This window comes from Lissotriton vulgaris, chromosome 5 (genome assembly GCF_964263255.1).
Source record: "Lissotriton vulgaris chromosome 5, aLisVul1.2, whole genome shotgun sequence".
Lineage (NCBI taxonomy): Eukaryota > Metazoa > Chordata > Amphibia > Caudata > Salamandridae > Lissotriton > Lissotriton vulgaris.
The window spans coordinates 351,869,751-351,897,509 of record NC_141693.1 but is presented as its reverse complement, the minus strand read 5'-3'; the positions used below and the strand labels follow the sequence as shown (position 1 = coordinate 351,897,509).

At 43.7% G+C, this 27,759-nt stretch overlaps 1 protein-coding gene across 4 annotated transcripts in view; it reads left to right on the top strand.

Annotated features, from left to right (window-relative positions):
• Nucleotides 1-27,759, top strand: part of KIF17 (kinesin family member 17) — a 520,936-nt gene that overhangs the window by 461,321 nt on the left and 31,856 nt on the right. For all 4 annotated transcript variants that reach the window (XM_086921624.1, XM_086921625.1, XM_086921627.1 and 1 more), the window contains 2 exons: nucleotides 1,393-1,463; nucleotides 12,699-12,816. In XM_086921624.1, the coding sequence (XP_086777750.1) occupies nucleotides 1,393-1,463; nucleotides 12,699-12,816 (189 nt within the window). The remainder of the gene's footprint in view (nucleotides 1-1,392; nucleotides 1,464-12,698; nucleotides 12,817-27,759) is intronic.

Here is a 27,759-nt window from a genome sequence, read left to right as displayed (position 1 = left end):
AAAGTCACCTTCTTAACTATGTGAAATACAGTCACTTCTTCTTGCCGTTGATATCTTTGGAGAAGTTTGGGTGCCCCAGTTCACCTAGCTTGAAGTAATATGATCTCAGATTCCTGACTGTTGAATATAATTAAAAACTGATACACACTTTAGTTCAGGCTATGACTTTGACCAGACACCCACTGCGCCCAACCTTTTGACAATGGGCCTGATTTAGACTGTGGCAGTTATCCCATCCACCCTATTGCAAGTGCCATAGGATACGATTCACTTGTAATTAGGTGGGCAGAACATCCATCACATTTGTTGCAAAGTAACCAATCCACCAAAATCTAAATGAAGCCCTATCTCACCTACGTTATGCAGAATAAGACATTCCCATTGTATCACAGCACTGCACAATTTCACAAACAAACATCAGAAGCAGATACGTGTGCTCAAAATACTTCTTAGGTAAGAACAGGTTCTGGTCTGATTGTCCGGAGGCTTGCCACCTTTACCACCAAAATCATTTCGGGCAGATGGGGAGTTGGCTCTTCCAGCAGCAAGAACATTGCTTACCCTCACATTAACACTGAACAGCTGCCTTCTTCCCCATAATACTTACAAATACCATGCCTTCCAACAACAGTTACTTCAAAAGAATGGGGGGCAAGGTGTTGGTGGATGGGGAGGTTGCATCACCTCAGTCAGAATCTAGTGCTTAAGCAGAGAGGGGATGGATTGCATGCTCACGGTGGAGCTAGAGGACCTCATATAAAGCAGCCTGATAACAAGAATAGCAATAGGACTCTGCACCAATCAAACCTCGATCCAGATACATCTGCTGTGTCTTAACCCCACTTAACCTAAAATACCTTATTCAAGCGCACTTTCCAATAATACTATACTCCCCTCTCATGCATAAATATCTGCTTTTATCTAATCATGCTTATTTCTGTGGCCTTTCATTTTCATATGTCTGATCCCACCTGCAGCTCTTTGGTCTCTCATACCATTCATCTGCGTATCACTTTTTCTTTGATTCACTATCTCTTTTCTCGCTCTTTCTCTCTGCTTCTCCATCCCTTTTTTCCCTGTTCCCAACTTTCTTTTCTTCATTTTTCCCTCTGCCCTTCTTAGTTGATGTTGCATATTTTATGCTCATTCTGTTGCAAGATGTTTCCTTTCTATCTGTTCTTCTCTCTATCTCTCTCTTGTCCCACTCTCCCTGTCATTCTCTTGGTAAAAGTCACCTCTCGTCACAGGTATGAGGTCACTTAAGCATGCTGTTATGTTGTGGTGTGTTGGGTTTTATGTCTGTAAGGTAAGGTCATACTTGATACCTAATTCTAATTTCGCTGATTCTGTTGGCGCTTGAGTAACATATGTTTAATGTTCCTCGTGTTTTAGCTGGACAATCGCTTTCACAGACCAAGGTGGGCAGGAGGGTGTCCTCGGCAGAGAATGGAGAGAACATAGAGGTAAAATCTCCTGCATTTGAACCTATGTTATTAGTGGGTATTAAGTTTCACTATGAGAGTATAGGGAGATGGACAGGATCATTAGTTTTTCTGGATACCACTTTTTCTGCCTTGCCATTCTAATTGCTACCTTTGAGGGAGATAGGCACGCTGCCAGATGAGTTAGGGGGCACATAATACATTTCCCTGTGGTTGTATGACCTTTCACCTTGTCCTGAGGGAGCCAGTGGATACTTCCTGAGTCTGATGTGGGTGCTCTAGAGCTGATGCTACAGGGTTCAGGTATCATTTTTTCCCCATGGACAATGTGTTTCAATAACTATGTACCAGAAAGAATGTGACAAATGTATTACTTGCTCTTTGATATACCTGCTGTTTTTCGAAGTTAACTAGCAGCAATTGGTTCAAGGAAAACCTGCTCAGTGGGTCTGACACTTAAGTTCTGAAAATGCACTAACATGTATTAAAAACCTACCACCCAAAACTAAACTTGAAAGACCAAATACTCCTTCAGCTGGTCCTAGAGTGAGTGTTCACTTGAGGAAGGGGGAGCTACTTGTACCGGTATATTAGTAATAGGCACCTTAAAGGTGTCAAACTTTAGTGACCCATATTACACAAGTAGCTGGTTGCAGCCATACTTCTTAGGTAGATGTATATCTACTTTACTCAACATTTACCTGTAGGCAAACTGGATCTCTAGAGTTGATGGATTTGTTGCTGTCACACCTTGGAACCACAATATCTCCAGAGCTATATTTATGAACAGGTAGCTCAACATTATCGAGCACCTGGGCCACCAGCTTCGACATTTGAACCACTTCTAGCACCTGTGGTGAAAGGGAAAATATAATGTGTAGCTCTCAGGCTGGAAAGAAGGTATGGGAGCATGGGCTGTCTCACAGCCAGGGGAGGTAATGTAGGCTCACCAATATTTACTGTCCTTTGATGGCCCCAAGGATGTCTGTGACTCTAAGGTAAAGTAGGTCTTATGGATCTTAATCACGGTTAACAGTCTCTTGTGGCTCCACAGATTACTCCGCTCCTCAAAGTGTCCTCCCAGCAGATCTAGACAGCCAGACGTTACACCTGCTGTCGGTGTCTTGAAACTCCACTCATTCGCAGGGCAGTATAACTCCTAATCTTCCCAGCAGGGAACAGCAGCAGGCAGTGCCGGTTCCTCCGCTAAGGCGGAGGAGCATCTCCCCATTGCTCTTTGAGCAGTGCAAATAAAATCTAAATAAAAGATAATAACAAGACATGATTATCATTTTATTTTTCTGTGCGGGATGGGGGGAGGGGGGGGGGGTGAGCTTGCCAGAACAGAGTGAGGAGTAGTTTGCACTCCCTAAGTGCGCGTGACAGGTGGTCTGTCCCTCTTGGGACAGCCAAACAGTCATGCACACTTAGCATGTTCTCCACCTGGCTATGTTGCACAGCCGGGCGGAGAACATGCCCAGGCAGTGCCTGAGTGGCCAAACAAGCCACTCAGACCAATCACGATGCTGCTGAAGCAGCGTTGTGATTGGCTGGGAGAGTCTGGGAGCACGGGTGCTCCCGGTGCTGCCAGGTTTTATCAGTAAAACTGTTCAGATTGGATTTGACAGCTTTCACGTTAGTGAAAATAAAGAGTTTTTCACCATTTATAACTCTGTCACTGAGCTTCACTCTGAAGTTGCAGTGGGGAATTTAATAAAATATCTACCTGTCCATGGGACAGGCTACTTCTCAAATCTACTTGTCCTTTAACAAAATCCACCTGTCCCCATGGTGCCATGTAGTGCAGTGACAAATTATGGAAGCAATCTCATTATATGGGAGCTCTGATAATAGCCTCTCTGATTATCACAGGGCTCATAATATAGTAACTTCTGAATATGAGCAATTCCCTTTTTTGCCACCTTTCTGCAGATCATACTGGGATTGGAGGTAGTGGTAAGCCATAGTTCAAGGGTTACAATGCCCTTTGGAGTCTGTATAAGCCTACCAACTTGCATGTTTATGGGGTTTTACCAGCTTGTCTCTAATCTTTTCCCATACTGAGAAAGGTTGGAATTTTTCTCCTTGACAAGGGCAAAAGTAAAACTTTTTCCAGGGTTGGAAAAAAGTGGTTGGAGGGAAAGTGAGCGTGTGAGCGCTCAACAGATTTATGCATGAGCAAATCTACAAATTCATATTTGCTCGTTATACAATGGAGCTCTCAAATATTTTCTAGGAGTATGATTTCCTGGCTTACTTCCTTAAATTCTTGTTAATTTATGAAAGCCTTAAATCTGCACTCATGCAAAGACATTTACCTGGGATGCACCTCTGTAACTTTCTTTAAGAATTAGGCATCTAATTAGGTCTGGTGCTAACCAAGTCTTTTTGTTTTTATTGAAAAGTGCATCTCTTTCTCTATCGGCTGCCTCACTGTGACAGCATTCCGCTCTTTCACATGAAGCATATCAGCACACAGGTTGTTCAGTGCCAGGAACTACTGCTGCAATGTGTACTTTTCGTGGGCAATTTTTTTTTTTTGTTGTATTTTGCCAATGTTGCTTATAATGGCGAGGGCCCAGCAGCTCCTGCAACAATTATGTTTTATAAAAACCATTTCAAAACAAAACACGTACTGACATAACCAAAAGGCTGACCACCAATGTTCAACCTGTTGGCTTTACCAATGCTTGTTTATTTTCATGTTTCCCCTAATCTTGTCGAAACTGGTTACAATGATTTTCCATTTGGAATATTTGTGAGGAAATACTAGCATGTATAAACACATTTTACTAACTGATGCTTCAAATAAATGGTACCTAAAACTTCACAGTAATTTAGTAAATATATAGATATGTGTTGGTTCTGCTTAACAAATGTACATATTACTTATGGTTATATTATTCTATGTTTAACATGTATGTAGGTGATTGCATAAATAAATAAATTGTTTATCATACTATAACTATTTATCTACAATTGCTTCACTTGTGAATTACCAAAAAAACAAATATTAATAAAAACAAATAAATTAACTTTAAATACAGCAACAATTGAGGGTCTGAGTTTGTTAAATGCAACTTGAATCTACGTGTTTTGCCTTCCTTATACATGTATACTTTCTGTGGACTTGTGTGTCTTTATATTAATTGCTTTGCTTCTAATTCAGAATTTCCAGTGCACTACCCTATATCTCACCTATATATCCTCTACCTCCACTCTGGCTTGTCTTAAACCTCATTCTACTACTCTCCCCAATGCACTACCCTATTCTCACTCTATACCTCTTTCAATATATCCTCTACCTCACTCATCTCAAACCCCATTCTACAACTATGATCCCTAAAATAACCCGTTCTAGACTCTCACCTACTACTTACCCTATACCTCTCTCAATATATCCTCTACCTCCACTCTCTCACTGATCCCAAATCCCATTTTACTACTACGACCCCCAAAATAACCCTTTGTAGACTCTACTCATACCTCTTTTTATATTTAGATCTCCCAAGCAAGCCTTTCTAAACCCTTCCCTCTGACTCTTCCCCCTCCATATCCCCTTTACTCACCCGAAACCTCCTCCTACGGCTATTAGCTAAAAAATTAAAATTCCAAATCCTTTCCTCTTCATTCCCTCCACTATCCTTTTCAATCAAAATAACACACTAACATGTCCACCACTCAAATTGATTTCATAGTTTCTTATACTAAGTCCCCACTTATCCTGTTTGAGTTCCGGAGAAGCGTGTTGCCTGACGAAAAGTGCTTCGACACCTCATTGAGGGTAGCAAGCCCTATATAAATGCAAACCCTTCCCTCTTTTATCCCTCTACTATCTTTTTTCAATCCAAATAACAGATTAACATGTCTACCGCTCAAAATATTTTCATATATCCCTATACTAATTCACTACTAATCTCTTTTGGGTTCCGGAGTAGATTGCTACCCGCCAAAAAAGCTCATCAACACCTCATCAGGGGTAGCGAGCGCTATATAAATGCAAAGCCTTCCCTCTTCTATCCCTCCACTATCATCTTCAATCCAAATAACAGACTAACATGTCCACCTCTCAAATAAATTTCATGTTTTCCTACACTAGTTTACCACTAATCTTGTTTGTGTTCCGGAGTAGAGTTGTCAAGGGTAGTAAGCTCTATAAAAATGCAATCACAATACAATTACAAAGTAATTTAGCAAAAAATGAATTCCTAGTTGCATTTGTTTGTGAACATTTTATTTTGATAGCAAAGACCCATCAATCTTGCCTTCAGGCTTCAGCAAATATTTGCACCTAATCAGAGAGCATTCTGGGAGCATTATACGTAGCCTCATAATGTTAAACTTTGCAAACATGTGTACACATTTTCATACTGGAACCACTGTCTGTACTTCAGTCAGAGCTTACAGCATTTACTTAGAGCGCTCTTCCTCCACAGTTGCCTCCATGCCTGGCATTCTACCCTTCAATTTTCCATCTTATCCTTAATTGCTGTGACAGCTTTATCCTCCTGCTTTGTAAGTACGCTATTTAAGACCACCTCTGTCTTCTGATAGCTGCGAACCAGATGTCCATGAAATCCAGGGAGGCCCCATTTATATAAATTCACTCCTCAAATGCCAGGAAACAGCGCAGTATCTTTTATATGTAGCTAAAGTTTGACTTGTAGTACTCTGTTTTACTCACATTGTAATACTAGACTTGCACATCAACCATGAATAGCCTTCCATTACATTTGAAAAAGACCCCTCAAAAACCCAAAAAGACAGTCAAAAAATGCCTATACAAATATCAGTTTGTCGTTGCATTTAGTGGATAATCACAATTTCTGTTTCCAGCTAACAGGTGCTCTGTAGCATGTACGAGTGTTATTAGCTATGGATTACAATGTGATCATGTGTGCCTTTATTCTACCCCTGGTAATAACTACCTATGTGTGTTTGATTTTGTTGGACTACACCATGTACATCTTCGCTTGTTTCTGTAAACAAACTTTTCTTTTACCAATGAAGGGGGTCCTGGACTATTCATCCAAATGCATTAACTCACTTTTTATGGCCCTCTTGACAAAAATATTTTGCTCTTAGCCATGGCCCATGATGAGGTCATTAATGCTTTTAACCCCAGGGAATACTCCACAGCTTGCACAGGACAGACAGGACAAACAGGACAAACAGGGCTCCACCGAGGGGGATAAGGAAAATAAAACCCTTGTTGCGCCAACCCCCTAGCCTATCCCAGCTGAATTTTCAGAAACCGCAACGTAACGCCACTCACTCTGTTTATTGTACTATTTCAGTGTGCCAAAGGCAATAACTCTAAAGGAACATTGGACCGATTTTGCTCATTTTGGGCTCAGTTTGCTCCTGGTAGCCTAGCCTAGCCAGAGTTTTCCACAGGTTTCTTGGTCTTGAAAAGGGGTCACATTGCTGGAAGCTTTGTTTTCTGGCTCCCTGTTCCAGTCTTCTCCTCCTGAAGGGCACTCAGGAGGCAGTGGAATCCAGGTTATCCCCTGGCATTGGAGAGACCGATCTAGTCCTGGCGCTCAGCTGGAGACAAAGCCCATAGTGTTGTTAGTTCTTACTAATCAGTAGAATCTGCGCATTGTTTGGTCAGCATAAACTCAGGGTTAGGTATCTAGACTTGTTTCGGACACTCCCGCAGGATATGTTGGCCTATAAACCAGCTAGCTCACAGTGCAACTGCAAGCCCCCTAACTTATCTACAAGCGAACAGTTTCTGGCAACCATTGAACATGACAACCCTGATTCCTCAGGAATTGTGGAAACAGTATGGAACCTTTGGCTCAGTCACTTGTGCTGATTTGTTCTCAGAGAAATATACAGAGAATACACAGTGGGACATTTTCAATATTTATCAAACCAATGTTAGTCTGGTATAAAATACATATGCGCGAATGATTGAGAGACAGAAGCAATAAAGGAGATTACACGCACAGTAGATACATTTCTACCATGGTGCAGATTCAATGGATATATGCAGGCATTTATGCAAAATAGTAAGCTAACGTACTCATACGATGCAAACCCTTCTCTAAGTGTAACTCTTGTGAGTGTGGGTGTAGAGCTCCAAGAATCCCCCCTAGGTACAATCCAACCCCATTACCTGATGGGAGAGATTGAAGGAGCCTGTCTTGCTCTTGATTTGGACACCCATCACGCAATGTTGGACCCGTTAGTGGTGATTTCTTAGCAGGCAGGGGCCTTTGGTATCAGCAGAATTGACTCATCTACCTATCTATCGGGATGCCTATTATGTATAAGAAAATGCAGCCTTCGCGATGTACATGCAAGATTAGTGATGTTATGGATATGTGGATAGCGATGTCGCCCCTTGGATTAAGATAGAACGACTTTTGTTTCTAGTGCTTAAAGAGGTCTAGTACATGATTTGTGACAATGTGGTGCGCAACTGGATGTATAAACAAAGTAGTTTTGGAGATACTAATCCAACATTGTTGTGCATGCAAATGTGTGCATAAGGTTACCGCTAAAATTTTATTTTGTAGGACAATGTAAGGAATAAGCTGCCTTGCTACATGGGCCTACTTCAGGAATGTAACAATAGTCCATCTTTCAGGGCATCAGGTGGCTGCCTTTTCGTCCCAGCTGGCTCTTTCCCCCGCTGTTGTCGCCTCCGAGGCCCAGGATCTTCTTTCCTGTCCCTCCATTGTGCATGGGTTTATAGGTAGGGGTGGAAGGTTATAGATGCCAGCCAATCAATCAAAAATAGCTTTCTTTGATTTTTTGCAAAAAAATCATAAAAGCATACAGTTAAAACACAACACAAAGCAATACATGGAATAGGACCACTCTTCATCAGGAATGAAATCACCAAACACATTCAACAAAGGAACCTCTGCTCTAAAGGAGCATCTCGCCTCAAATTCCCACCATACAAGAAAAAAACCATGGTTGGCACATCCTTCTCTGTTCGAGCAGCCAAACTATGGAACTCTTTACCCCCAACATAAGATCCACCGACAACCACCTTATCTTCAGACAACTACTCAAGATTTGGCTCTTCCGCACAAAAGCACCATACGCAAACAGAAATTTACAGCATATCCCTCGGTATTTAAGCATTTGTTTTCACCATAGATATGTACCTATCTTTTTTTTTGTGAAATATATTTTTATTGCAGGAATCAGCAAACTGTTACATATATGACCAGCATCAGAAATCCACTGAAATCAATCAACTGCATCCCGTCCACCCCCAGCAGCACGTTTTTATACATGATCATTGAGCCCACAGTTCAAAAGTCGGGCGACAAAATCCAGTGGGGGCTCAGCAGGAGCGCAAGGCTGGTCCGGATAATCCACTGTCCGTCATCTGCTTTTCTAAACAAGCCCCAAAACCCAAAAGATAGATATGTACCTATCTTTGTGTATTACTTTGTATAAACATGTAAAATAATTAAGTTAAGAGAAAAGAAAAAAAATTATAATATTAATAAATAAATACAAATAATCTTTGGTCTACATGTACATACTTCCATTGTGCATCTATGTACCTTCCATGCACTTGGATCTGTGTGTCTGTTACTTTTCTCTTGAAAAAACATATCCAATGCACTACCCTATTTCTCATCCTGTACCTGTATCAATATATTTAATCTGCATATACTTACTTCCTTTATGTATCTATATACTTTCAATGTACTTATGGATCTATATACTTCACTTTCTTCTAATTTAGCATTTCCAATGCACTACCCTATTTCTCAGCCTATACTTCGCTCAATATATCTTCTAGCTCAACCTTCTGACTCATCTCAAACTTCTTTCTACTACTCTTTCCAATTCACTACCCTATCTCTCATCCTATACATCTATCAATATATCCTCTACATCCACTCTCTCATTTATCCCAAACCCCATACCACTACTATGATCGCCAAAATAACCCTTTCTAGACTCCCTCCTACTCCTCTGTGCATTATCTGACACCTCTTTTTACTATACCGATCCCCTAAAACAAACTTTTCTAAACTCTTCCCTCTGACTCCTCCCCTCCAAAACTCCTTTTTACTCATCCAAATGCCTCCTCCTACTGCTAAGACCAAAACAAAAACCTTCACTCTTTTATCCCTCCACTATCCTTCTCAATCAAAATAAACAGACTAACATGTTCACTTCTCAAATTCCATATTCAACTATACTAATATACCACCCAAATAACTGAATAACATATCTACTACTCAAATTACTTCATATTTATACTATACTATTTTTCAACACTAATCCTTTATGGGTTCCGGAGTGGCGTGCTCCTCGCCAGAAAAGCACTTCAACACCCATTAGGGGTAACAAGTGCTATATGGATGCAAATCTTTCTTCCCCTTTTATCCCTCCGCTATCCTTCTCACTCCAAGTAACAGACTAATATCCACCACTGAAATTACTTAATATTTCACCATATTAATTCACCACTAATCCTTTATAGGCTTCCTGAATAGCGTGTGTCAACAAGCGCTAAATAAATACAAACCTTTGTCCTCCTCTATCCTTCTGCTATCATTCCAAATCCAAATAACTGACTAACCTATCCACCACTTAAAAAGTACTTGCATGTTTCACTATACTAATTCAACACTAGGGGGGAAGAGGGTCAGAAAGGGTCTCCCTAGGGCTGACGCCAGTATGAAACATGATTGGAAGAAAATAAGCAAGGATCCAGACCTGCAGCAGAGAGCTGTGGCACTTAAACCCATTCTTACGGGTGTCACAGAGGCAGATAATAAAAATTTCAATCACTGGATAAAGGAAATCTGTGGTCCCCCTAAGGCCACAAACCCCAGTAAACTACACTATAACAAAAAATCGGCACCCTGGTTCTCACTCTCCTTGAAAGAGAAACATGTAGAGGTTAAAAGATTGTAGAGAAAATGGCGCCGCTTGTACAAGGAAGAAGATCTCAGCCACTATAAAGAATCTAGGAGGCAGTACCATGCACAGATTAAAACTGCCAAAAAGGAATATTACTTAAAAGCAATTGATTCTTCAAATAATAAACAGAAAGAGATTTTTAAATTAGTCAACGATTTTATGAAACCAAGGTTCCTCCTATCAGAGATCCCTCCCTCCCTTACTTTATGCAACTCGATTGCAGATTTTTTTGAGCAGAAAATATCAAACCTCACCAAAGACTTTTCTGAACAGCCTGCTGTCAAGGCAGTAGAGGACCTAGAAACTGCCCCTGGAGTAGCACAATTTTGTGATTTCCTGCCTATTAGTTCAGAAGACTCACGTCAATTGATTCTGTCCACTAAATCTGGCTCTCCCTTTGACCCCTGCCCCCCTATGCTGTTACATGCCTTAGTAGATACAGTTAAACCCATCATAAATAACATCATAAATTCATCTCTGTCCTCTGCCGAGATTCCATCGGAATGGAAACTGGCGGCAGTAAAACCTCTGCAAAACAAAACCTTGCCAGACCCCTCAACACTCTCCAACCTCCGCCCAATCTCCCTGCTCCCGCTGCTTTTTAAAATGACTGAAACTGTGGCGACCAAACAGCTGACTAAATTCCTGGAGGATGAGGACATCCTGCACCCTAATCAATCTGGGTTTCGGACCTCACACTCCACCGAGTCTGCCCTTTTGTACACCGTGGAGACACTGAAGACCGCCATGGATCAAGGGAGGAAGGCCGTCCTTGTCTTACTTGATCTATCGGCGGCCTTCGATACGGTGTCCCACTCAATACTGATCAGTCGTCTGGTAGCAGCGGGGATAGCGGGCACCGTGTTGGACTGGTTGAAGAACTTCCTCGACCATCGTAGACAGGTCACGGTGTTGGGAGAACACTGCTCTGAGGAAAAAATCACGCAAACAGGGGTACCTCAGGGCTCCAGTTTGAGCCCGGTACTGTTCAACTTATACATGACCCCCTTGATTGAGCTGATTTCCTCCTTTAACATCAGTACCATATCATACGCTGACGATACTCAGCTCATTCTGGTACTAGATAGGGAAAATGGAAAGGCAGAGGAAAATCTAAAAGACTGCCTTACCGCAACCTTCATTTGGATGCGTGAGAACCACCTAAAATGTAACACCGGGAAGACCGAAATTATACCCTTCGGCCCCCAAAACCCCTTTTCCCCTAGCCTATGGTGGCCATCGGATGTGAAGTCCCCTCCTGATACCATCGTTACGGCCCGGAACCTAGGGATCAGGTTTGATAGTGCCCTATCTTTCAAACAGCAGGCAGGGGCAGTGGCAGGGTCTTGTTTTAATATCATCAGAGGACTCAGAAAGTTCTTTGATTTTTTCCCTCTGACAGCCAGGAAGACGGTGACAGTAGCACTCGTAACATCTCGTTTGGACTACTGCAACAGTTTATATGCAGGACTAAATCGATCTGTCCTGCATAGGTTGCAGGTTGTCCAAAATGCTGCTGCCCGCCTGGTTTTAAAATGGCCGAGGAGGTCATCTGCCTCGGCTGCTCTCAAGGCCCTACACTGGCTACCCATTCACAAACGTATACTGTTTAAGATCTTAGTGATTACCTTCAGAGCATATCACCAACAAGGACCCAAATACTTTCTCCCCTGGTTTAAACAGTATGCACCAACACGTTCCCTCAGATCAGCCAATATGAATCTGTTACGGATCCCCAAATTCAGGCTCTCAACAAGAGGAGGGAAATCCCTCGCAACACTGGGCGCAAAGGCTTGGAATAAACTCCCACCCAATCTGCGCCTGATCTCTGCTGAGAATAATTTCCGTAAGGCTCTGAAAACCTGGATTTTCAACCTTTCAGATACGGTCTGTATGACTCTGGTTTAGACACAGTGTTTTCAGTATAGATGAGATGGATGTGCGAGCTGACTTTTCCGGCCTTCCACCTAGGCTACGGGCTATAAGCGCCAATATGCTCCTTGGAGTGACAGCCACGCTATATAAGTGCATATTTACATTACATTACATTACATAATCCTCTATGGGTCCCTGAGTAGCGTGCTACTCACCGAAAAAGCTCTTTGACGCCTCGTCAGGGGTAGTAAGCGCTACATAAATGTAATTACAATACAATACAATACCCTGTGTTCAGGTCAATGGTATGTGCACTGCTCCTAGGTATGGAATTTAATCAGGTCATTATGTATACCATAAAGTCCCAGGGCAGTACCAGATGTCCTGTAGTTGTCATGTTTGCTAATTACTTTTGCTTTTGAATAAGCCAGGATTGGAGAACTGCATACTGATAGTATTCTGTGATCCTAGGAGGAGGACCGATACAAGCAGATGCTAAGTCGCAGTGACAGTGAGAACATTGCCAGCAATTACTTCAAACCCAAACGAACGAGCCAGATTCTCAGTGCCGACCATATGAGGAAATCTGGTAAGATTGTTCAATGGTTAATTCAGCTGCTGCAGTGATCTTGTTGCAAGTGGCAGGCCACAAATACAAATCATGGACCTTTGGCTTAGCCTTACATCTTTCCATGGTATAAAAATAATAGTATTACATTTGGCAGTAATTATATCTGTTGATTCAAGTACTAAAAAATGTGGTAATGCGCATGTAAAAAGAATAAGTGTTATACAAAGTGCCAGCATATTATAGGCTTGGTTACAGAATGCTTACAGAAAGTGAGAAGTAGAGGTGAAAAAGGTGACAAAGTTTGGTATGCATTTTGAAAAATGATAGATTTGTCAAACGGCATACACAAATTATGGGAATGGCTTGTAAAACCTTACTTTTGGAAAGGTGAGTAATTTCCAAAATATATTTGAAATGATATGTTAATAATAACAGATGTTTGTCACACATTGCTGGCGGTATTTCCTTTCTGCTAAAGGACAGTTGCTGCTACATTATTCCATCCTATGTTACTTTATGGCCCTTAGAACATTGTATCATCTTTACTGAGAGCTTTTCATTACACTTACATCACTATTACTGCTTAAGGCATTAACCTGTAGATTGATTGGTGTAACTTCAAGAACATGTTTACTGTCTTAACCAGTATGTTTTCTATGACCACGTGAGTAGTTGTTCTATCTGAGACCTCTAGAACCTGTCACAGAGAAAGACAGCAGTGCTGTTGTTTCATGTAGGACTCTTTGAAAGCCCATCCATGAGCTCCAGGAGTCAGAAAGCTAACCGTCTTTCTCTTAGAGGCTGTTGGAAACTATGCAAAGCATCTTAAAACCAACAGGGGGGCAAAGACACAAGAAACTGCCGAGACACAGGAAAGGCACGATAACGGAGGCAGATGATATCTGATAGAAAGCTTCTTCTAGCTCCAGCCCCACTAGTTCCCATTCACCCAGGCAGGCCTTACCGCTTCTCGATATGGTCAACCATTGAGGAGAGGAGAAAGGTCACTTGTCGCTCCAAGGTAACTACTAAGTTGATGACCTCAGTTTGGGCCGTCAATTTAGTTACTGAAGGACAGTGACAACTAAACAAATAACATCAGAATGAGATAACAATGAATAGTGATGTGATAAAACAAATTAGTTAAAGCACAAGGAGTCCATCCTCTTCTGCCCTCAGGCACATCAAGGTAGTACTCTGAAGCTCCACAGGCCAATTAAAAGCCCACAGACGTGTGAGACAGTTGAGTCTGTGAAAGAGAATAAAGAATGGAAACCCCTTTAGACAGGGGTGCTCAGCAGGGAGAGATAATATTACCTACTGAGTCATTTAAAATGTTTTGATTTCCTACCTCTAGTAGGAAGGACCTCTGCATGTTTGATCAAGAAATTGGCAGGCAATGTGCACTTGTGCTCAGCCACACAAGTTAATGTGTGTACTACAGCAAAATGGGACTAACTTCTAGGCCACATGTCTTATCCCAGGCGTTTTTGCGCAATGAAAAAAATCAGTAGGTTATCACATTACTTTGTAATGTGGTGAACATGTATTGTTTAGAGCAGGGGTAATTGGCAGCCTGGCAATTGCCTACGATCTCGGTCCATTGGCTGTAGTGTAGCCCACCTAAAGGACACATTTGGCATGCTAATAGCTTTAACAGTGCTACCCGGAGGATACAGGTATGGCAAATAAATAATCCTACTACATTCAGACAATGGCTGTGGTTATTTGTATCCTTAACTAATTAGTAGAGGTTTAGTATAGTAAGAGCTCTTATAGAGGAATGACTGGTCCACAGATAACGAACTAAATAGGGGTTGAGATATTTTTTTGTTGAGTACACTAACCAGAAAGCTTTGTATAATTACATAAAAACAGCTGTGCATAGCAGTGAGTCAGATATTATAAACAGACTTTGGTGAGTTTATAAAATATAAATTAGTTTAAGTTTATAATCTAGTCTATGTCCATTAGTGGGATCCACACAGCCCTGTGTGCTATGATCAATAAGTTTTTTCTTTTGTGCTGGTTTGAATGTGTGTAGTGAAGTAGAGGTGAGATGGTTTGGAGAAATACCTTCTAGTGTGGTGTGATGCGAAAGCCGAATCTGAAAAGGGAACAGGTGCGTTATGGGAAGGAATGAACTATTGTGATTGGGACAAGAAGGTGCTACTCAGAATTAGCAGGATATAGTTTGAGTAAGGTGTAGAGATGCCACACCAAGAGCTCGTTAGGAAAAAACCTTTACAGCGGTCTATTCTGGGCTGACAGTTGGTCAGTTGAATGTCTGAAGTTTGAAATGATCTGTTCATGATAGGGAGAAAGTACAATTGCATCATAAAGTTAGGGTGATCTATAAATTGAGCAAAACAAAGAAAGTAACTCTGAAATGTTCTCATTTGTATAGTTTGGAATATAAAGAAAGTGGCCAAAGAGGCTGTTCTAGGAGTTCAGACTGCCCACGACTATAACAGTGATCAAGGTTTTTATTGTCTAAAAAGTGAAATGGGAATGGATTTTGCAGCTTTTAATAAAGTGGAAATGTCTAACAGTAGCAGCTGTGATACTTCAGTTCAAAATATGCTTGTGCACGTCAAAGTACAAAACTAAGGTTTCTGTTCACAAATACAGAGAATATGATGTCAAGAGTGAAACAGATGGGATTGTCATGGGTGGACAGTACTGTGGATGAGGGCAAACCAAAAACCTATGAATTAGCTGTGTTCATCGCAAAGTAGTTCATAGGCATCAGATGGCAGTGAGGCCATCACTTTAATTTGCTGGTGGTGATGCTGAGTTGTGGTTTGCAGGGAGAAGATGATTTGAGTGTCAGCAAACAAACAGACGATTGGAGAAGCTGAAAGAGAAGGTGACCGTCAGGGACTATAATGATACAGGGAGTATGGGAGATAGAATTTCACTCTTCTGTGGAGACGGCCTCTCTTAGGAAAAATTGCATACCAGTGATATCAGTATATCTACCGACAGGCGTGCATCACCTCTACCTGTTTGATAGCAAGTCATTGCAACGCTGTTTGGCAGCAAGTCACTGCAACAGGTTTATAATCGCATGTCCTCGATTTGTTGTGAGAAGGGATTAGAGGAGGCATATTGCGTGTTCAGCATCTGCACAGAAGGAAGCACAATGGATCTGTGGTGTATACTCTTTGGACAAGGTTACTGGAAGAAAAGAGAGGTAGCCAAGCAAAGGCTCACTTAAGGAGCAACTCTGTGGCATAGTGATGGTGGGGTCTATCACTTCCCTTCCAATAAAAAAACAAGCTTTGCCCAATTTATTTTCAGAACAAATTCAGGGACTGGGGGATCACATGGTTCCCAGTGTAGAAAGAAGAGAAACTCAGTCAGTACAGTAGAGCATGTGAGGAAAAACTCTTGTGGGTGTATTCAGTTCTTCCCAGGTGTCTGTGTAAAATTAGACAGCTGAGACTATGCACCTGAGCACTATCAAGACCTAAAGAAAAGGACTGGTACCACAAGATGTTTCACACAACCAGTCAATAGTTCAACTACAGAACAGTATTCAGCTTGGAGTGATCTATCCATTGATGCACTAGAATTCAACCAGATCATAAAAACGGCCAACTGTTTGAAAGACACTTCTTTGCAGAACACATTTCCCCTGAGATGAGAAAGACTTCGAACCCAAGGAAGGAACTGTGATTAAACAGAGAAAGTAGATACCCAGCCTCTATGACCGAAAAGCTACTACATGCAATATAATTGATGAAGGCTGTAGCTTTTGCTTGGTAAAAAGCAAGTATTAACATCTACAAATTGCTTATTAGCAAGCACAATCTAAGAACTGTACAGACACTCTTGCCAGTATCCCAGCTTTCAAATGACAAAATATCTTCTGTTGCACCTGATCACCAAAGATCACTCAACTCGTTTTAACAAGTACTTTATTCTACTCATAGTCACATTGGAGAGTGACACTAAGATGTGGAAAGAACTCAGAAAATGTGTTAATGCAATTTAATTGGGAAGGTGCACATGTGCACATTACAAAATGTTGTCAACAATATCTCACAGGTCAGTTCAAGAATAGAGGCAAAGTACAACAAAGACCCAATACAATTGAGCCTACTGATAGGGGCTTCAAGTACATTCTGCTCACTGGAGACTACGCCCACAGATAATTGTAGTTCTCCAGTATTGGGGTGTCTTTCATAGATTCATATGCTTGAACATTCCCCGTCGCCGAAGTGGGAGTCCCACGGTACATAACATAGCAATGTAGTAATAACATAAGTATTATACAAATAAGAAAGAAAAAACCATAGAGCTTTCATAGATAGGCAACTTGTCACTTCTATAACAGATCACAGTCATTATGTTTGGTCCAAACTCCAGCCAATCAGGTGCCAACACCCTCTTAGAATGTTCTCCTCAGAGGCTCAGGCCCTCAGATTTTCTACCGCACATCGCGTGAAGTGAGACTCCCTGATCTCAGCTCAGTTTTTCTTCTCATTTCTTCTCAGAAAGTTAGCTTTATGATGTCTACCACCAAGAAGTCCCTCTTCAGATCTTGTGAAACCTATGGTAAACAGAAACTTCATTCTGAAGATACTCAAAAAAAGTGCATTTATTGCCTATATCCTGAACATCAGGTAAAGGATTGTAAAATATGCAGAACCTTCTCTCAGAAGACTCTAAAGGACAGAGAAGGGAGTCTCCTTTCTGAGGCTACAGAAGTTGAAGACTTCAGAGAACCCTCTCTCAGATGTGGAAAGTGTGTCATCAGTCAAGACTTCTTATTCTTTGAAGAGAACCAGTGAGTATCGGAAGGTTTTTCAAAAACCTAAGATGGTGACGAAACATCATGTGGATAAGCCCACTATTCAACTTTCAACTTTAAAAGGGGTGATTTCTTCCCCTCAGAGTCTTTCTGCACCTTCTACGCCCCCGAGATCTGATTCTCAGGCGTCAAAGACTCCATCTGCGCAGTTTTTACTTACGAAACTGCCTATCTCGTCGACGGGCTCGTCGTCGCTTCCTCTGTAGACGTGAGCTGCTGTTGTCGCGTCTACGTCGACGACTTCTACATCTGCGTCTATGAAGCCGACGCTTGTATCCGTTAAGGTGAGACCTATTTTGTCTACGGTGCCTTTGACTTTGTCGACGGCGGCAAGCAAACAGAAGAAGAAGGATTCGTCGACGCGCACTTCGTCGACGACGGTGGCTTCCTCGTCAACGGAGGCTTCGCCGTCGACGGTGGCTTAGTTGTCGACGGTGGCTTCATCGTCGACGGTGGCTTTGTTGACGGCGGCTTAGTCGGCGGTGGATTAGTCGGCGGTGGCTTCATCGGCGGTGGCTTCGTCGGCGGTAGCTTCGTCAGAGCTGGTTTCGTCAACGGTGGCTCAACAATGTGACAGCTACAACTGCATCCATGGATCTGGTACCATTGAAGTCTTCAAGCTCTTTACTTCAACAGCGATATTCCTCTTTGGATACCCTAATGCCATTTCAAACTCCTTCTCAACCTCCAGCTAAATTATTTTCTTCTGACGATGAGGAATCAGGGGATGATGACAGATTTTGGGCGGCTCGCAGCCCCTCTGAACTTCTTATAAAATGTCAGGACTCTGATGATGATGGTGACCTAGAAGAGGAAGATTTTTCTACTTGTGACACGCAGCCTGCGCCAGACCTTCCTATGGCACAGATACCTTTAACTCTTATTTCTAACCTCCAATTCATGTTGGATGATTACTACCGCCATTTTCAAAGTTCAGTATAGGCCTCTCCACTGCCTCAAGTGCCTCTACAACCTCCTCCTACTAGAGAATCAGTTGCCGCACCTTCTGCGTCGGCGACCAGATTTCAACATCAGGATGCTCCTCAGGTCACGGAGGAGGACAATGACGACGATAATGATAATGAAGGTGACAGGGAAGAGGGTGAGCTGGATAACGGATCCCTTCTTTCTGAATGGGACTACTACCAGATTCAAACACCGTCTCCCACTGCTCCACCTCCTCTGGATTCTCCACCAGTTGACATAGGTGGTTTTCATTTACTCATGGAAAGAGCGGCAAAGAGATCCCACCTTCCTATGACCACAAGAGAGGAGGATTGTTTCTTATATGATTTTAAAGATCAGCCTCTCAAAAACAAGTTTGTTCTATTCCCATCATCGATTTTATTTGGTAAGAAGGCCTCAAACTCATGCAAAATCCTAATTTAATTCCAGCTGTTCTACCGAGGCAGGATAAGAAATACAAAGCCCCTGCAAATTCACCTGCTTGCCTCATTTCACAACCAAAGCCTGATTCCATTATTACTCAGGCGGCACAACGTCGGGTCAGAAATCCATCATCTCCATTATCTGCACCGCCGGACTGAGAGGGTAGACACCTTGATGCTATTGGCAAGAAGTTCTCCACTATGGCGGCAACTACAGTTCGTGCGGCCAATTCTCTAGCTATCCTGGGCCGTTTCGACCGACATATGTGGTCAGACATATCATCCCTTGTAGATCTAATATCAGGGGCTTCTAAAACAGTGGCATTACGAATTCTTCAGGAAGGAGAAAGAATTTCCTCGGAAATTATTGAGTGTGCTGTTGATGTATTCTCCACTGGTTTCTGTCTTTTGGCTGTTGCAGTAGTCCTCAGGCGACAGGGCTGGTTAAAGGCCACGTCCTTCCGACAGGAGGTACAGACGGTGAATCATTGTTTGGCCAACATATCGAAAATGCCCTTCAAACAATAAAAAAGGACACCGACACTGCCCGTGCTCTCGGAACTCTCCATTTTAAAAAGCAGTCTTTTCGAGGCGCAAGGGGTCGTGGCTCCACATCTTCCCTTCGAGGAAACTCCAATCAGTATAGAAAAGGACAACGCTACTCCGCCCAGAATCAGCATTCGTACAGACAACAGCATTCTTCATCCTACAGACAATACAGAGGTAAATCCTCTTACAGAGGTAAATCCTCTTACAGAGGAAAGGATTCCTCCAAAAAACAATGACTTTCACCATTCACCGTCCCTGATTCCTCCCGCTTTTTCAAGGGTTGGAGGTTGAATCTCCAACATCTACTCCAAATGGTCACTGATTACTACCATCAATGGGTTCTGGATATTGTGCGCAGGGGACACGCATTAGAGTTTGTAAAGATTCCTACTAATTCTCCACCAGAAGGTCCCCCTCCTGCTCACCTAAAGGATCTTTTAAATCCACTCACAATTTTATTAAGAAAGGGTGCGATCGAAGTGGTACCAAAACTACAAAAGGGCAGAGGATTCTATTCGAGGTTCTTCCTCATACAGAAAAAGTCAGGAGAATGGCGCCCTATTCTGGAACTACGTGCCTTGAACAAATACATAAAAAAAAACTTTTTGCATGTTGTCCCTTCAGGAGGTACTTCCTTTACTATCCTAAGGGGAGTATACGACTACTTTGGATCTTCAAGATGCTTATTTTCATCTTCCCATTCTGCTGAGACACAGGAAATTTCTCAGATTCAGAGTGTCCGGAAAAGACTTTCAATTCAAGGTTCTTCCATTTGGCCTTCATTCCGCTCCCCGAGTCTTTACCAAAGTCCTGTCACCGGTCGCAGCTTACCTTCACCTACAAGGAGTGCAAATCTTTCCATACCTAGACAACTGCCTGCTGAAGGTTCGGTCTTTTGAACAGGCATCAGAACACACTCTTTTCTGCAGGTCCCTCTTCCAGTCCCTGGGTCTTAAATTCAAAATGGACAAGTCTAATTTTCTCCAGTATTGAATCTTTCATAGATTCACATGCTTGTATCTTCCCCGTCGTCATGGTGGGAGTCTCACAGTAACATAATGACTATAGCAGTATCATAGAGTAAAACACTGCATAGAAAGGCCCATAGGGGACCATAATATTTGTTTGCCAAACCTCATTATTTGAACTCAGCCAATCAGTTGCCAGCCCTAACATCACACTCCCCAGTGGAGCCATCATACCTCAGATTTCCAACCGCCTTCGTGTAAGACGGAGTCTCCCTGAGCTTTGCACAGTTTTGTTCCTGTGAACTTTTCACCTTTTCAACTGAAAGTCTTCTCTATACTGGATTACGGTACCGTGTTACTTACTTTACCTACAATGGCTGAAAGCTCTAAAAAGAGGCTGTTCAGGTCCTGTAGATCCTGTGGAAAACCTAGATTATATTCTGAGGGTCCACATAAGAACTGTTTTTACTGCCTCCACCCTAAACATGTTCCTAAGGACTGCAAGCACTGCTGAACCTTCTCAGCTAAAACCTTGAGAGACAGAGAGGCACGTCTATTACTGTGGCTTCAAAAGAAGAAGGCCACTTCAGATTCAGACTCTGAGGAAAATGTTGATTCTCAGTCATCAAAGAGGAAGTCTTCTGCTCCTGAGGAAAAAATAGATCCAAAAAAGCAAAAGACCAAAGAAAAAGAAGCTTCTTCATCTTCTTTACCTCAAACCCCCTTAAAAAAGTAATCTGGTTCAAGGCAGGTGTCTTCTGCTCCTTCGTCTAAGGTAGGAGTTTCACCGGCTTTGACCCCTGGGAAAACGGCAACGATGCCGTCGATGACAGCCGCGTCGACATCGACGACAAAAACAACATCGTCGAAGAAGGGTTCGTCAACGATCCTGTCGATGGGAAGATCAGCGTCGACGATTGCCTCGACGACAGCCTCGTCGACGGCATCTTCGTCCACAGCTCCATTGACGTCGACATCATCGACGACGATAATTCGAATTTCGTTGATGGGAACATTGTCGACGGGAGCTCCGTCGCCGACACCTTTTAAGTCTCCGAAGACGAAGTCATCCACATCTTTAACACCTTGCCTGCGGCGCCGATTCTCCCCCGGTGCTGAACATTCCAATCTCGGGTGTGGTCATGACAGAATGGTTCCGTCATGAGCACAGCGCGGCCGATGCTCATGACGGAACCGTTCCGTCATGAGCATCGAAGGGGTTAAAGTCATTACCACCGGCGACGGGCTCGTCGACGGCGAAGAAATCTGCAGATTTTACTAGATAGACTAAGATTTCACCGCTGCCACCATCAAGTCTGCTGGAGATGCAGTCAGAGGATGAGGAATCTGGAGTGTCTTATAGTCCTTCCCAGCTTCAAATAAAAAGTCAGGACACTGACGATGATAAGTACCAGGAAGTTCAAGAAGTGTTTTCTTTTCAGGACCGTCCAGTGACTGAAAGGAGATATTAGTCATTTCAGCAGTATTATGATTATGAGGAGGAGGAGGAAGTACAGCAGGAGGAGAGAGAGGAAACTGTTTCCATGCCAATTTCTCTTGTAACGGATCTTCGCTATATGATAACCGACTACTATTGTCGATTCCCAGAGGCTAACACTCCAGCTTCACAGCCTGTATCAAGTCCAGCTCAAGTTCAGGTGGCTAAACCCCCGCCTCCACCTACACCTTCAATTAAAAAAATTAGATCACTCCCTGTTATTACTATTAGAGATGATTTAATGGACAGAAGAAGGGGAACTTCTTCAGGAAAGTCCAGTTGGGATAGAATGGGATCAAATATATTATCCCTACTACACCGTCTCCAGCAAATTCACCTCCTCAGGATATTGGAGGATTCCATGGAATTATGGAAAAAGCCTCAAGAAGATTTGAACTTCCGCTTCCAGTCCAAGAAGCAGAATGTTTTCTCTATGATTTTAAAGAGTCTAGAAAATCTATCCGATCAATCCCAATTATAGACTTTATTTGGAATGAAGGTTAGATAAAAAGTATAGGGCACCAGAATCCTCTCCTGCGTGTTTAATTGGGCACCCACGGCCAGAGTCAGTGGTGATGCAGGCAGCACAACGCAATTCAAAGAATACGGTCTCAACAACTGCAGCCCCTCCAGACAAGGAGGGAAGGCGTATGGATGGAGCAGGAAAGCGTTTTGCTGTGTTAGCGGCTGCAGCGATTAGAGCTGCAAATGCGTTACCCCTCCTCAGTAGATACAATTGTCAAATATGGTTGGATATAGCTCCATTGTTGTCACATTTGCCAGAGGATAAAAAGGAAGAGTCAGCTGCCATAATCCAGGATGCTTCCAGAGCGGCATCTGAGTCTATAGATATAGCAATGGATATGTCTTCTCTTTCATTTTGTCAAATGATAGCGGCAGTGGCGCTGTGAAGATAGGGATGGCTTAAAGCCACTTCGTTTAGACCAGAAGTCCAAGCGAAGATAATTGATATGCTGTTTGACTGAGAAAGTCTGTTCGGAAAGCACATCGATGAGGCCCATCAAGGCTGACACAGACACAGCGCGTGCATTGACCTCTCTGTAACAGGGCAGGTTTAAGTCCTTTCGAAGGAGGGGGTCGAGAGGACAGTATTCTCAAAGACAACCATATCAATCTGGCAGATATCAGCCTTACAATCAGCAGCGGTATCACCAGTTTTCAAGTGTACAGCAGTTTTGATCCTCAGGAACCTCATATCCGCAACAGTCAAAAGGAAAATCTTCGGCAAGAGGCAAGTCTCAACAGCCTACTAGAAGACAGTGACTTCTACACAGCGCACGCCACTTGTTCAAGCTCCAACAACCATTATCTGGCTCTATTTTGATCAAGAATGAAAGTCTGGGGAGGAGCCAAGATGGCGGACGGGACGGACGTGTGAGCGCCCGGCTCCCAAAGCCGTCTGCTCCGCTTGGATATCCTGGCACTAATCCTTGCTTGCTCCGCGCTGAGACGATGACCTGTATGCGCTGTGGACAGTCGCTTTCATTTGCGACCATCGCCGGCCGTTTTGGACGAGGATTTCGGGACTAGCCACTCACCAGGGCTGCCCGCGACCCTCGAACCGATTGCCGCCGCAGGTCACTGGGGCTCTTTGTCGGGCGGCCGGGCTGTGGAGGTACCGGCGTTTGGGACAGACCCGCCTGCGAGGGGCGGAAGGAATTCCTCCTGCCCTGCGAGGAGCGACTCCAATCGGCTGACGAGTGTGTGCCGGGGAGACGGGATCCCTTTGTTCCTTGCTCTCCACTCCTGCACTGCCTCTATCCTGGGCTGTCTCCATCTTGCGGCGTCCTTCTGGTCGCGCGCTGTGAGTGCCCCTGAGAGCTGAGTGGGATCTCGCTGTGCAGGACCCTCCGTGCTGACAGCTGCTTGCCCCCCCGTGATACGACGATTGCCTTCCATAACGGAGTCGCCCCCTCTCCCTCCAGTGTGGATCCGTGGGAGAGAAGACAATGGCGCTTGTCCTCCAGCAGGAACGGAGAGCTGTTTCCTTGTCCCCAGCCTGCGCGGACCTGCCTGCAATTGACCCGGGCGATGATTCAGATGCGACGCTGGGCAGTGAGGATCGGCTGCTGTTGCAGAGTGACCTGACCTGTGGCGATATTCTCGATGCCCTCGCAGACCTACGAGCAACATGGCGGCGCATTGCTCAAGAACTGGGGGATAAGATCGATGAAGCTGTGAGTTCCTTACAGCGGCCGAGGCTGCCTGTATCTCTACTGCCTGTGTGTGCTTTTCAAACGAATACAGTGTTGCTACAAGAGCGTGTGGAAGATTGTTATATTCCTGGCTACAATGTTGCGCGCCTCCCTGCCGACGCTGCTACTGCTACGCAGTTTTCCCTCACTCCGGGAACTTTGACCCCTTGCGGGTGTAGCCTTCGGAGCCCTCTTCCAACATCGCCGGAGTGAGCGACATTCTGCATGGCAGGGGGGGCTCGTCATCCTGGGCGCTGAATTAATTGGAGACCGGGGACGCTCATCTTCCTCTCTTTTGCACCTTTCCCGTCGAGAGCGGCCATTTTGCTCCTTTGTTCTGCCGGACGGGTATCCGCTGGAATGGTCATGCCTGGAGATGTTTCGTCGATCGGGCCAGGGTTGATGGGGCCCCTCATTTCGGCTAGTTTGATCGGCTGGCGGTGACCTGGACTGTTTATCGTTTTGTTATGTTGACTGATTTGCAATTGCAGCCTCTTTCCCAGTTGAACTTGTGTCTATCCTGTACTGTTGTGCTCTTTGATGGTGGGAGGGAGGTTCTGTCTGGGCCCAGGGTCTAAAGGGTAATTATTAATGACTAGCCTTGACGTGTGCCCGCTACCATGTCGTGTTTGGGGTGATTAATGACGCTATGCTTTTCCGTGTGGGCTGAACAGGGATGGAAACTGCTTCTGTAAATGTTGGGTGCACACATCGTGTACTGTTTTCTTCCATCACTCCTATTGTTGCAATTTAGTACAGCGCAGTCGCTTTTGGAGTAGGAGGTCTCAGTGTGGTACGCAGTGGATGGCTGGGGTCCCGGGAGTTCTGATGCTCAGTGGGCTCCTCCCCCCACCTTTTCCTTTTGGGGAGCGGTAGATTAGCTTGTCCTTTTCTCCCTCCCTGAATTTAAGAGTGATGTTTTTCCTTTTCTTTTTCTTCTTCTTTTCGTCTCCTTCTTTCCTTCTTCTGCATTTCTTGCTGTTCTTTCTCCTTTCTTCCGACTTTTCTTCTTCCTAAATTTCGGGTTTATGGGGCGACAGGCACGCTGCTAGGGGGGGGGGTAGGCCATAGCCTCTGCATGTGTGTAGGGTGGGGGGTTATCATTCATTTTTTGTTAGTTTCTATGGGACCTGTTTTGTTTTCTTCTATGATTTTCACTTTCTTGCCCATGTTTGGGAGTGCTGGGTGTAGGGTGGCAGTGGAAAGGTGACTGGGTCATGGGTGCTGCTATGTGGCATAACTATTGTGTGGCCATCCTGCCTGGCGGGGACTTGATTACCGATTTACGACTTGCTTGACACAGGTGCTAAAGTCAAGTCCCGCCTGCATGGACCTTGCTCTTACCTTTCTTTTATTAGTACGGAACACTACGGCCTGATCTCAATAGTTGCATAACAAAAAACTTTAAAATTTAACCTACAATCATCCTGTGACACGGTGCTGCGATATCCTTCAGTCTTTCTTCCTTTAATTGTTTGCGATTCTGCTACAGTACTGTGTCGCCATAACGTATGCTGTTGTGCTAACCAGCTGTTCGTGGCCGGCCGGATGGTTGTAGGCCCGTATTTGTTATTCTTTCTTATGCACAATAAAGGTTTTCAAAAATTAAAAAAAAAAAAAAAGAATGAAAGTCTGTTCCAACAGACAAATGGGTGTTGGACATAATTGATCAGGGCCATACCCTGGAATTTATACAAAAGCCTCCAAATCAACCTATTCTCAGAAAGCAACAGCACCGGCCCGCTCTCAAAGCGGAAATTTTCTCTTGCAAAAGAAGAAGTGCCACGTCTTCAACGGGGGAAAGGCTTTTATTTGCATTTCTTTCTAATAAAGTAAAAACTTACGGGGAAATGGAGACAGGTAATGGACCTGAGAAGTTTGAGCAAATTCATCAAAAAGATATCTTTTCGCATGTTATCCCTTCAGAAAATTCTCCTTCTTTTCTGCAAAGGAGACTACTTGGCCTCCCTGGACCTCTTAGATGATTATTTTCACATCCCGATCCATGTAAATCGCAGAACATTTCTACGCTTAATGGTGGCGGGGCGCCACTACCAATTCAAAGTCTTGCCATTCGGTCTGAAATCAGTCCCAAGGGTTTGTACGAAGTGTATGGCGCCAGTGGCAGCTCACTTAAGGCTTCAAGGCCTCCAAGTCTTCCCGTATCTAGACGACTGGCTCATAAAAGGTTCTTCACTTCAGGAAACTGAGCTCTCTCTGCGGTGTTGCATGGATCTCTTCAGTCGTCTGGGTCTAAGAGTCAATCTGGAAAAGTCATGTCTTATCCCATTGCAATCTCTTCAGTTTCTGGGAGCCATGCTCCGCACAAGAGAAGCGAAAGCTTATACATCAGAGGAACGCGTGCGAAAGATAATAAATCTGGCATCTCATCTTCAAACAAGAAAGTTCACTTCGGTGAGAATCTACAATTCACTATTGGGGATTATGTCTTCTTGTATCCCCTTGCTTCCTAATTGCAGGCTGCGCATGAGGCCTCTTCAAGAGCTTCTGGACAAACAGTGGATTCAATCTCGAGGATCCTTTGACGACCGAGTGTCTATCTCTCCTCACATAAAAAAAGGCCCTGTCATGGTGGACAATCAGAAAAAACTTAACAAAAGGCCTGCTATTCGAACCTCAGCGTTACAGTTATGTAATGATGACAGACGCATCTCTGCAAGGTTGGGGGGCACATCTCCAAGAATTAGAAATAGAAGGTCATTGGTCAGAAGGAGAAACTCATCTTCACATCAACCTACTAGAGTTAAAGGCAGTGTTCTTGGGATTACAGGCGTTTATACCCAGGATCAGAGGTTCCGCGGTTCTGGTCAGGACCGACAGTACGACTACCATGTTTTACCTACTAAAACATGGGGGTAAAGGTCGGAACTTCTCTCAAAACATGCGCAAGAAATTTGGAGGTGGTTGCTACTCCACAACATCTCGCTGCAAGTTCAGCACATTCCGGGGGTGAACAACATAAGAGCAGATGCCCTCAGTAGATCTCCAAATGTTTCTCACGAGTAGGAATTACAACAAGATCAACTTCTTCAAGTCTTTCACCTATGGGGAACCCCATCACTGGATCTTTTTGCGACGGTTCACAACTCAAAATGCAAGCACTTCACACGCAGATTTCATTAGAAAGGATTTTGGGGCAATGCACTTCAAATGTGTTGGACAGGGTTGTTTGCATATGCCTTTCCTCCATTCCCTATCATTTCAAAAGTGATTCGGAAAATGAAATCGGAACTGTGCCAATTAATTCTCATAGCTCCAGCATGGCTGAGACAAGCTTGGTTCTCCGATCTCCTCAAGCTGTCAGTGGCTCCCAGGACTCAGTTCCCATTCTCTCAAAACCTGATTTCCATGAAAAGAGGTCAAATTTTCCATCCAAATTTAAAATCGCTCAATTTATCGGCATGGAACCACATGAGCATGCATTTCAATCTTTGAATATTTCTCAGGAATGCCGAGATATTCTCTCCAAATCACGGGCAATCTCTACAAACGACCTATACGG